This window comes from Serinus canaria, chromosome 5 (assembly GCF_022539315.1).
Source record: "Serinus canaria isolate serCan28SL12 chromosome 5, serCan2020, whole genome shotgun sequence".
NCBI lineage: Eukaryota > Metazoa > Chordata > Aves > Passeriformes > Fringillidae > Serinus > Serinus canaria.
The window spans coordinates 55,293,224-55,305,550 of NC_066319.1; the positions used below are offsets into that span (position 1 = coordinate 55,293,224).

The window sequence follows — 12,327 nt, forward strand, 5'->3', positions numbered from 1 at the left end:
CCTCCTCCTACTGCTTCAGTCACAAAAGCAAGACATTTCCTGTGTCCATCTCTACAGTCAGCACAATGCTCCCTCCTGTTAGTATGTTTCTACTCCCCATCCCTCAACAAAGAGTCAGCACAAACCTCCCGTGGTAAACCGAGTATCTTCTGAGCTGAACAGAATTAATTTGTTCTCCTTTTCTGGCATACTAATGCCTTGATGGTTACTTTATCCCATGAAAATTAACATTTTGAGACTCTTCCAAGTTTGCAGCCACACGTTGGCTTGGTGCAAGGCAAAGCTTTTGTCACCACACAGGCTGAGCACAGGCAGATAATGAAAGTGTTAAGTCCTGCAAGTGCAGCCATATGGCAAATCTGAGCTTGTCACCATGAACTAAGAGAATCACTTCAAGGACTAAATGGGGAGCTCACCTAATTTGCCCATCTGTCCCAGGACGTTTATTGGTTTAAAAAGGTGAAATAAGCTATCAGGAGGAATGCTCTGCATTGATATATGGGCTTCCAGGCTGGTTTGGTTTCATGTTGGTATCACACAGCCATACACTGCACTGCAAAGAAGATAAAATCCTGCATAGGTCACAGGGACAGCCATGGGGACATCAGCAACCACAGAACTGAAGCTGGCAATATATCTCAATTAGATTCCTTTGTGGATACAGGTTATTTTTCACTCTTGAACCACAGGATCAAAAAGTGCCCATCTACAAGACAGATTCAATGCCAAAACTGAAGAACTGGCTTTGAACACACAGCTATTCAATATACATTTTCTCCTCCTACTCAGTGCCTGGCTCTGTAGTTCACCTCCTTCCCAAATCTTGGCCTGCCATGAAGACATACTGAAATTTGGTCCTTGCTCCTGTGATGGCGGGTGGGCCACTGGGAGACAGGTGCAAGTACAAATAAAGGTAGCAGCTCAATGTATGTTTAACAGAAATTGTTAGAGTTGAAATAGTTGTCAAAAAAAAAAAGCTTCAAGTGGTCACAGATTTGGCACCTGAAACATCAGAAAACTTTCAATTCAATTTTACTTGCCACAGCTACAAATTTAAAAAGACAGGAGCAAAGCCACCTCCTCATTTCATGGATGTGCGAAAATAAGTTCCTACAAGCAACTCTTTTTCAGGAGAAAGACAAGGTTTTGCCTGCATCAAAGTCAAAATTTGTCACTTCTCTCCAGGACCATTCCCCTACCCTCAAACCCTCCAAGCCCTCTGGCAATCCTTCCCAGAGGCATCTCCTCTATTCCTCTTATTTTCCCCAGTAATGAAGCAGTGCCCAATAAAAAGGGCTTTGCACAGGTCTGCAGATGTGGCAGCATTTGTGCAGTGCTCCAGTCTCTTCTGCAGGGCTGCGGTGGATGCACAGCCCCTGTGCCATTCCCTCCAGCCTCCACACACTGTGAGAGGATCTCTGGACAATAATGGCTTAATCCAGCAGGGACAAAAAAATTCTGCCACTATCCTTTACATGTATTCTTTCAACAAAGCCTCAATACAATTATTTTTTGTAACAGTTTTTGCAAAAGCAAACTGAGAAGGAAGGAGACAGTCTGTCAGCACAGGGCATCACAACCCACACTCACAGGTCACCTCACCTCAAGCCCAAGGCTCTTTGCTCCAGTCTGCTCTCCCTCAAAGATGCCCAACTTGTGTCACACTGGTGATGGGTCGAGCTGCTGCCTCCCCCCCATCCCCTGAGCTTGAGAGAGGCCACTCAAAAGCATGGAGGAACCTCATCTTCAGTGCCCCAAAGCACACCTCAGTGAGGTGGACATTTCAGTCAACTGATGCCTAATCTAATTCCTTCAGACATCAAATCTCAGTGGCACCATAGCAGCAAACTCAAAGCAGAAAGTTGGAAGGTTATAACAAGGCAAAATAAACTCTTAGGAGTGTACTCAGAGTCTGTTGTGTCTGGCCTGGTGGTGGTTACTTATGACTGAGCAGCTGAGAGCCTGCCCCAGCAAGGTGGATTAGGTGAGGGAGGAGAGGTGCTGGCAAACACTGCCATATGCTGAACCTCTTTTAGTATTAACTCAGAGGGGACCAGCAGAGCCCACAGGGCTGGCTGATAATCTTGGGCCACCAAGGGAGCTGCTTAAAATCACATTTTTCCAGGTCCTTCCAGTTCATTACCTTGGTCGTAAGCATCAAATTGATGGAAATCACAAGTAGAAGCTGGCATATTACAGACATTTTGGAATTAATTACACAGGAACACTTATAAAGCATCACACCAATTCCCCAGGAGCTGCAATACCAACTTAGAAACCAAATACTGGGAGCCTTGTTGATGCTCTAGACAAATCCACAATAATGTACCCCAAAGCACCACTACACACTTGCCTGAAGGTAAATATTTAAGAGACACCAGGTAGACAAGTCCTTGTTACAGAGTACTGGAATACAGTTGCCAGATGTCTCTCTAAATGCCCCATCAGTTCTTTAGCATGTTTTCCTAAAGATTATCAGAAATGTGCCATGCTTACCTCACTTTTAAAACAGTGCATTTTAATCTGCATTTAAAATTGCTACAATTCAAAATGAACACATGGCAGAACAAAAAAAGATCATAAAAGAGCATTAAAAGTGACACATTACTATCAGATGAACAGAAAAAGTATTACTAAAGTGAAGCTTGCTTTCCTGCACCAGATCAAAAACAAAGACACCTTGAGACAACCATTGCAAGTCTATCTGCAGTGTCAGATCTTAAGAAGGCAGCTTCTGCTTAATCATTCACAGCTCCTGTGTCACCATTAATTCAGATCTCATTCCTGATTAAGGCCCAGCACACTTAGCACTACATTGTTACAGCATAACTACCTGCATTATCTGTCCCAAATTTAACTGAGCAACAGAGCTGCTCAGAGCCCAGAGTAGGGGATCACAGGCAAGACAAAACCTTGGGAGAGAAGTTGAGATCAATACTAATTTGGTGTTAGCTTTATTATTTCTGGATTACCAACAACCCAGCAGGAGGCAAGACCAGCCCAGCATCCTCCTCCCAAGCTGTGGCAGAAACTCAGAGATAATAATGAAATGGGATCGTCTCAGTAAGGCTAATACTGAAATGATCATGATGTTCTTAACTCTGTCAAGTATAATAAAGATGCTTAATCCATTAAGAAGAGGTTGTTGCCTAGACTGTGCAGGTTTTGGTTTTCATTTCAACTGACAGTATTTTTCACTTCACCATCATACAGAAAATCCTGAATTTAAAAGGAACTCATATGGTCTTTCAGTTGTTTTTAGGAGGGAGACTGAGTAAAGAAATAGCACTGGTATTAAATGAAATTTCAAACACTTGTGAATGTAAAAAAGGAACATTATCATATAAATCTGTCTGCAGAGACAGAATAGAGTCTATTCCTAAATCCTGTGCATTCATACACAGAGTGAAAGAGAGGCTTGTGTTAAAATATGAAGCTCTCCTAAAAAGCCCAAATGAACTCCTACCATGAACTCCTGCCTTACAACTAGGTTGCAATTCAAGACATGGAACGGAGAGATAACTTTGACTCTTTCTTTTACAAAGCTCTCATCATTAAAATTTTATTTCATATGAATTCTTACACCCTGCCCTCTACCACTGGATAAATTAAGACATTTGGTGTCATAATACAGCAATAAGTTACAAAAGAAAAGCATTCCCTTCAGCTTGACTCTCAGTAATAAATTCCAACTTAACTGGAAAGTCATGTCACTCTGTTTCTGATGGCCAAGGACACAAGCCTCTGACTTTTATCTCACATAAAACATTGAAAATCATTTTCTTACCGTGCTCCAATGACATCGAAGAGGTGCTGCCAGCGATCATTGATTTTGTTGAGTTTATCATCTACTTCTGCAACTCGGCTCTTGTTGCTAGCCTTGATTAGCTGATCACCCATTTGTTTCAAGTGAAGCTTATTTTCACTGAACAGGGTTATTTCTTCCATGCAGTCCTGATAAACATACACAAACATTGCTTTAATTACAGGGCAAAACAAAACAATGATACCAAAACAAAAATATGCGTTTCTTTTCCCACGTGTGTGATGCAAAGTCAGGTTTGGCTGAGGTTTCTACATTAGCACGTAGAAAACATCACTGAAAACAAAAAGAAAACCTCAATGAAGAAGCCCTCTCACAATCTATGAAAAAATAAGCAGCTTAAAGACTTGCAAGTGCCAGGAGTAAGTATTCCTAAAAATAGCAATTGAATGTTCTAATTGTATCTGTTGTTTTCCTGATTTAACATCATTTTTCAATGAAGCTACCTCAAAAGAACCCAAATTCGTGTTTAGGGTGGCTTTACTTTGCTGGCATTCTTATCCACAGGAGATCTGGGATTAGATACTGAGACATTTTAGCCATGGGGAAGAACAGCAGAACAATAATGGTCTTCTTTAAAATCAATCTAATACAGAAGTATTAGAAATCACCAATGGGGAAGGGACAGAATTAGGTTTTATTTTTGGTTGTGGTAACTTCTTGTTCGCCTGGTATAAGACCTACCCCATCCCTCAGTCTTTTCTTTGCCCTCTGCTTACCAGTTGTGTGGATGATGGAGGTGGTGAGAGCAGTGAGCTGCTCCCAGGACACCATTCTGAGCAGTGCTGGGTGTGCGTGTGTGCCCCAAAACCCCAACAGCCCAGACCCCACCACCACAGCTCACACTGACTAAATGCAGTCCAGTGGCATTTCTGCTCTGCTTTAAACTCCAAATCTGAACTACCAAGAAGAGCTAATGATAGAAAAGCTCATCTCACAAAAGCCTCTGTGTGCTGGTTTTACATCATGTATCACTTCCAAGAAGCAAGGAATGCATGAGGAATGGTGCCTCTGTAGTGAGTTATCTGACTGCAACTGAAGAAAAGTGGCATTAGTACTTACCTTCTGCAATTTGTCTATCATGTCTTCAATGCTAACATCTGCAGTCTGCAACACTTTGCTTTCCATTTGGACCAGCCAGGAGCACAGCTCCTTATTCTTCTCATTGAACACAATCCAGGCATTGAGCCTGTCCTCAATCTCCTGCTTCCGCAGGGACACCTGTGGAAAAGCAGACACAAGAAATTCTAGCAACAGCTTTTTCAGTAAGGAAACCAGCAGTTATGAACCTTCTAATTTCTAGTCTGCATTTGATCTTACTCCATTTTGCAAGAGCTGTTATCAAGTATCCTACTTTTCTTTCCAAAGCCATCAAACAGATTGTTATTACATCTTATTTTGGATAGCAGAGCAAAAAGTTGACTAGCAAATACCAGATTCTCTCCCTCAGAAGACAGAAACTGAGTGACAACTTTATAAATAATGTGCTTATATAATAACTTAAATGTTACTCAGTGAAAACCTGAAAATGTCAAACACAGAAGGAATATAAAAGACATAATTACTACAAACTGTTTAGTATGGCCCCATATATAACACAAGAGAAATAACACCTAGGTAAATTCTTATTTTTCTGCCACCCTAAGAGAAACTTTGTAACTACTGACTGCAATTATTTTATCTCTATAAAAGCCTCCCTGATTTCTTTCCATTTGCCCAGCAGTAACTGGAGAACTTCCAAAAAAATGAGCAGCAGGAATCTATCCCTTTCATTGAAAACTATGGATTTTTTTTCCCCTATCAAAAATACATTTCCCAGGATGGATAAACAAATTGTCTAGACATAGCAATTAAGGTCTGAGACTGCCTGAAAAAGCAGAGTTATTATCATTGCTCCAGTATCTCAGAAATAAGCAGGGTCACACTTCTAACTAGCTAATAGCACCTGTCTCTAGCCTAGGGCTCTTAAATATGTATTTATTTATTAACCTTGATGGATTCCTGTACCAGGATATATGGGACAAAAGAAGGGAAAAATGGTTCAAGCTCTACTGAAGCAAGAGATACAAGTAACCCCTCATTCTCACCAATAAATTCTGTCTAAAGACTGTGCACAACATTTTGCTTGTCTTGGCTGTAAATGGCCACTCTAAATGTCTGCCCATGGCAGGAAACACTCCCTCTTCACATCTCACATGCACTTTATACAGCATATGACTCCTCAAAATTCCATTATTGATTCTTCTAGACTAATATCTAACACACTTTTGTACCCCAGAGTGAAGTTTAAATGTGTAGTGTGGAAGCAAGGTCAGCTCCATGTAACACCAGGATCAGAACAGAAGGCACCAAGCCATCTCCTACCACATTGCTTTTGTCCCTTAAATTCTGACTTGTTTTCAAGGAGGGGATGGAGAGCTGAAAGGGATTTCTGAATCCTTCATGACAATCTAAGCAAAGAGATGAGGATGAAAGCATTGTCTTGAGACACAGGCAATCAATCTCCCAAAAAGCCTGGAGGTGCCAGGGACCTCAAAGATTTTCTAAGAGTGTCTCTGCTCTGGGATGCTCCTGTGTACCCTCAACCTCAGAGGTCTAGAGGGTGAACCCTTCATCCTTCCTTACCACTTGCAGCATCTCCCATGCATGGAGATGAGTTTACTTGGTCAGTGGAAGAACAGACTCTGCTTGTCAGCAAAACAAGCTCTGAATGCTGATGTGATTCTGACTCCATGTTTGCCTGCTCAGAACAGGGCAAGGCAGGATTTTAAGAGCAAGAAGCACATTTTAGCTGGGTAAGCAACACAGGCTGAGAGTAAAAAACACGGAACACCCCAAAAAATCCCAGGCAAGCTTCTAGGAACATAAACCCTTCAAGCCATTGCTTCAAGCACTTTCTCCTCTGCCCAGCTGCCCTGGTACCACCCCCATTTTGCACCCACTGTGTGAGCATCGTGTACATTCCTAAGGGAGGCTAAAATAACATCCCTGCTGGATGCTGGCTGGGATGAATGGTTAAATCTGTGACCTACATGCACCTTGCAAGGGCAGCTCTGTAAATGCTAATCCCTTGAGTGCATCTGCTCCCTCTGCCTGCCTGCCCCTGCCCAGTTGAGCACAGGCATCTGGCTGCCCCAGGGCTGTGACAGCTGCAGCTCTTTCACCTCCCTGCATTTATTCTGCACACTTTCCTCCACACAATACATCTTGACTCTACTTTGTTATCCAAAATGAAGCAGTCATGCCAACAGCAGAGCTGATAAAGTCTGCTCTCCTAGCCTGTGTCCAGCACTGAGGAACACTGTGGGCTCTCCTGAGGTTCATTAGGGCTGTGCAAACATTCAGAATCTCCCTCCACTACAGCACTCAAGAGATTCCTCCCACTACAGATTTTGTGTGCCTAACACAGTTACGTTACTGTCACCTCTTTCCTGCCTCCAAGACAGACTGAACTCAATGCTGCTCCCTCAGGAAATTAAAATGGAAATTTTGAATAAAATCTGATCTTAAATTACTACAGGAAATTACTACTTGGATAGACTGTAGTGGAGCATATATAAAAAATTTTAATTTTCAGGGCTATTTGACACAGTGGGGACAGCAGGCTTCAGTAGTTCACCAAAAAAATGAAAAACAACAAAGTTCTCTCATTTATAGGCTTAACTACAGATTTCCATTAGGAAAATGGTTCAGGCACTTTAATTTAAAAAATAATGGCTTGTATTTCTCAGAAGGGGAGAGGATGTCTCTGGAATTATTTTCAGAATTCAGAAAAAATAACAGAGAAAAACTGGTTGTAGAACAGCTGTCCAGTTTAAGAAATTAAATTCTTCTTTCTCATTGCAATGCAAAAAAAAAAAAAAAAAAAATCTTCCAATCAAACCAAATAACTATTTCATCACAACACAGTTTGTGAAATAAGCACAGCTGTTCATTACTCTGGCAACATCCCCACCAAGACTGCTTGACCTTTGCCTGTGGAAGGGTTAGAAACAAAATACTAACTGGCTTCAATAGTTCCTTATAGACAGTAAAATAAAAGCTATTTACTTGTCAAGTAAAGGGATGCAAGAGTTTGGCTTGCTGGTGTGTAAAGCCCCCCCAAACAACTTAAGACCCTGAAGTATTTTACCTCTTCCAATCCTGTTAACAGGACAAAGTAAACACACATTCCAACTGCACAATAACCTAATGAATCGAGTCCATGTGACTTTGCTGTAAATATTCCCCAGCAATTTTACACGCAGCACTAAATTAAGTGTAATACAGCAACCAGCCACAGAGAATGCAAATGTTTCCAGCATTTTCCTGCTACAAAGGTAAGTCAGTTCTCAATGTGTTCAAACCCAAGGAGTTAGTATTTAAACACATTTAAGTTTCCTTTCTTCTGGCATTTTGTTTCAACTTCCCTCTTCCTTTCCCTGCTCTGTGCCCTCAAGCAATTCCTGTGCTTATCCCTCCCTGCCTTTGGCAGCCTGGAACAAAGGCACCTATTCCAGAAACCAGCTGCATCTGGCTCTGTGCAGTCCCACAGTCACTTCTTACAAAGGGTTTGCAACAAAACCCTGGGCAGCCTGTCCAGGACACAAAGGGTGAACTCCAGCCGGGCCAGGAGCAGCCCCATTCCCACCCAGAATTGCCAGAGGGGCCGAGCCCAGGAGGAAGCCCAGTCCTGCCCTGCTCCCAGGGATACCAGCCCGCTATGAACACCCTGGAGGAGGTGTTCATACACTCACCCGCAAGCAGAGCTCTTCCCACTGCCTGTGCAAATGCTCCACTTGCTCCTTGAGCACCATCATGTCCTCGGTGAGGATGAGGTGTGCCAGCTCCACCTTCATGGCCTGCAGCTCCTTCATGTCGTGGGCCCAGTCTGCCAGCGACTGCTCCAGCTCCTGCATGGAAACGCACCCGCACAAGCCTTGGCACTAAGCTCCTCGGCTTTCCAAACCTGCTGGCTAATCCCCTGCCCGGCCTGTGGGGGAGGAGAGCAGGGAGTGTGCAGCCGCCTGTGCTGGGGCTGGGCTGGCCAGGATCCCCAGGAGATCTCTGGAACCCCACTGGAAGCCACTGGAGCCCACAGCAGTGCCCCAGCTGACCCACCGGGACCATCCCTGCATCCCGAAGCGCTGGGACACAGCCTGGCCCCGGCAGCTCCCCATGCTCCAGGGCAGCATCTGGGCTCTCACATCCAGGCCAGCACATGCCTGCTTCTTCAGGGTTTCATTTTTCCTGCTATAATTGTTTTGGACAAGTTGCTTTCCACCTGCATTTGTTCCAGTTTCAGGTTGTTTTTCTAAACACACAAAAAGATTAAATCAGTTGCCTTCTCTAATGAATGATGTCATAGGCACTTCCTCAGACTTACGAGGAATGTGGAGCTTTTAAACTGCTTGTTCACAGAAAACCGGCTCTCTTTTCTGCTTTGCTCCCTCAACTCCCTTTTCTCTTTATTCTAAGTTACACATTCTCCTTAACACTGTTAAAATTGTCCCCTAAAAGGCAGAGGTACCACTGCATGCAGCTGGGGAATATTGAATATTGACAGTCTCCACACATAAGGTCCTAGGTCCCATTTTGCAAAAAAAGCTGCTGGGAAGGGTCACTGGCTCATGCAACAAAAAAAACCTCTTAGAGAGAATCCAGTTCGTCTCATTTTGAAGGGGGGAAAAAAAACCTCTGAGTGTTTGTGTCAGAAGTGTGCTGGGTCTAAACCCTGTGAGGATTTTCACAGGTCTTGGACTCAGCTTCAACACTAGAGGAAAAGACCAAACGAACCTGACTCTAAAATTTACCTGAGATCACAGCACTCCTATGGATGTGCACACATGCCTTTAGGTCTCCTAACAAGGGGCAAATCCAGAGCAATTACAGAGCTAACTATGGAATTTCACGGGTCTTTGCTAGCCTCATGTAAGGTCCAGGGCTGAAAGAAAAATAGCTTTATTCCAGATAGAAGTACAAAGCAGAAAGAGCATACCATGCCATTTTAGTCCTTTATTGTACTACAACACCTACTAGCAGCACTGGCACTGGCACTGCCTGACCCTGCTGCCTCTGCAGCTGAATTTCTCTTGCTGGGATAAGAGGCACAAGCTGTGTGCTTCCATCTCAGATAAGTCAGGGCTACAGCAAGGCTGCTGCCGTGGGAAAGGCAGCCAGCACTCATAAAGAAGATTTCAGACAGCTGATAATGAGTTCAAAGCCTTGGCTTGTTAATAAGCTTATTTGTTCCCACTACATAGGTCAACAATTCACTTCATAAAAGGATGATGAAAGACTGACCACTCCAGACAAAATGTCTCCTATCCCTTGGAAATGCTTTTCTTGCCATTTAATTTTCATGGTGCACTATGGGCTGCAAGGAATTTGTGCCACTCCCTTACTCTTAATTTTCCTTCTCTTTAATTATTCCCAGATCCTGCAGGTATGTAAGGTGCTTTGCAGAATTACAAGGTCTCTTGCCTGAGGAGCTCCATGTCCAAAATGGATTGGGAAACAAAAAGGGAGATTCAGTCATGGGACAGCAGCCAACTGAGCTGACAGAAGGGAGCTTTTCCCTTTTGTTTGAGAAACTACTTATTTTATAAATTCAGACTGTAAAGGGAGCAGAAGCAGGAAAAGAAATTCCAAACACTACTACTACTCAATCTTCTTGATAAGCAGGACTTTGGAGATGGGCAGCAATCAGGATGGTGTAGAGGAGAGAAATTCAGTGTCTCTCAAGAGTAGGTAAGAGGGGAAAACTGATTTTACAGGTATGAGGTGTTGTGCAAAGACTACATCAATTTAAATATACTACAACTGTTCATACCTTAATATGTTCCTTGGCTTTGTGGAGCTCTTCATGCTCAACAGGGAGTGGATCTTTTACTTTCTCCTTTAGCTCTTGCAGTCTGCTTTCCAGTTCCTTGGTTTGCTTTTCAAAGCGGTCACAAGTCTGGCTCAGGGAGACAAAAAGAAATATAAAAGGTGAGGAAATTTTATCAAAAACATATGAACCACATGGATATGTAACAAAATAGCATCTTCAACCCACTGAAATAATCTATCTTGTGCTCTGCTTTTTTGAATTTTCTTTTTTGATACATAGTGCCACCCACAAGATTTTGGTGCTTGGATTTACAGAACTTCAAGGCTCTCTTATTTAAGCCTTGCCTTAGAGAACATTTCTGCTCACTTCGTATTGTTCAACCCAAGAGGCTTTAAGCATGGTTTTTGTAACTGTATCAGTGATAGTATTAAATTTTAAGACATACCTAACGTTCTACCTAACCATGAAAGCAAACTCATTGCTGTAAGGAAATAAATATGACCAGCCCTTCTATTTATATGCTGAAAAACACGAGGAGGAACAAGTCATGTTGACTCTAAGCTACATTATATCTTTACAGCCCAAAGCAGGAGTGAGCTCCAGGCCATGGGGAACTTCAGAACAATCAGAGCAGAAACATCCATTGTAGCAACAAATGGAATCCAACTCAATTTCCTTTGGAGAATCAGGGGACCACAGTTTTAGCATTCCCCAAGCCCTGATGACACACGACAGCACTTCCCTCAGAGAGCCCCTGCAGTGAGCAGCAGCTCAGCCTGGAGATGATGGGACAGGGAAGCTCCTGAGACCCAAGGCCAGAGCAGCAGGTGGGGAGGGCATCACCTACCTGTAGGGTGCCACTGAACTGCATCTTCTTCTTCTCCAGCAGGGCCTGGGTTTTCCCCCAGTGCTGCTGTAAGTGGCTGAGCTCCTCCTGGAGAGCAGCGCTGGTGCTGGGATCAGAGACAGCGCGCAGCTTCTCCCCCATGTCGATGACCAGGGTGTACATGGCTTGCCACCTCTGAAGGATCACTGCCTTACTCTTGGAAAAGGAAAAAAAAGTTAACTTTCTAAGCTGTTCTTAGAAAGTTCCAGGAGAGCTTTCTTGGTATTTCACTTGGGAAGATGACTCACAAGGTACAGCTTTGTTCACAATTGTGAAAGAGGAATCAATAGATCTCCTATGTGCTTCTTTAATTTCAGAAAAATCATGTTTTCTCTGATATTTTGATTTATAAAACTCTACAAAAGCTTTCCCCAGACCAAATCTATAGTCCCAGACTGAAAGTGCAGCAGTCAAAAAAAAGATGGAAATTCAGTTGTGTGAGTTACTCAGAACAAAAAATACAAACTGAGTTCTGAGACCACCTCTAACATCAACATCTCTTAGGCTCATTTTTTCAGAGATAACAGCCCTGTTAATCATGATGTACTCCAAGTGAAGTAAGCCATCAATAATAATTTGCCCACAACAAATTGATCCCTAACACAAGGAGGTATAATCAGAGTTTCTTTATGTAGAACAGCAGCAGGAGGAAAAAGGCAGTTTGGAGTAGGAGGGAGAAGAGTTTCTGGCTTTTCTTACTAAGAAAAAAAAGCAAGAGCACTAAGTTGTAAAATCTACTGAAAATCACCTTTACACAGCAGGTAGAAATACAGATGAAATAAAAAGGGCTAGCACCAAATGGAATAC

The 12,327-nt window shown here is 43.0% G+C and overlaps 1 protein-coding gene across 5 annotated transcripts in view; it reads right to left on the bottom strand.

The window, feature by feature from the left end:
- The window catches only part of SYNE2 (spectrin repeat containing nuclear envelope protein 2), a 176,297-nt gene that overhangs the window by 28,046 nt on the left and 135,924 nt on the right, over nucleotides 1-12,327 (bottom strand). For all 5 annotated transcript variants that reach the window (XM_050975904.1, XM_030240808.2, XM_050975902.1 and 2 more), the window contains 5 exons: nucleotides 11,482-11,676; nucleotides 10,635-10,760; nucleotides 8,560-8,715; nucleotides 4,886-5,044; nucleotides 3,788-3,954 (listed from right to left, as the gene is read on the bottom strand). In XM_050975904.1, coding sequence (XP_050831861.1) covers nucleotides 3,788-3,954; nucleotides 4,886-5,044; nucleotides 8,560-8,715; nucleotides 10,635-10,760; nucleotides 11,482-11,676 — 803 coding nt within the window. The remainder of the gene's footprint in view (nucleotides 1-3,787; nucleotides 3,955-4,885; nucleotides 5,045-8,559; nucleotides 8,716-10,634; nucleotides 10,761-11,481; nucleotides 11,677-12,327) is intronic.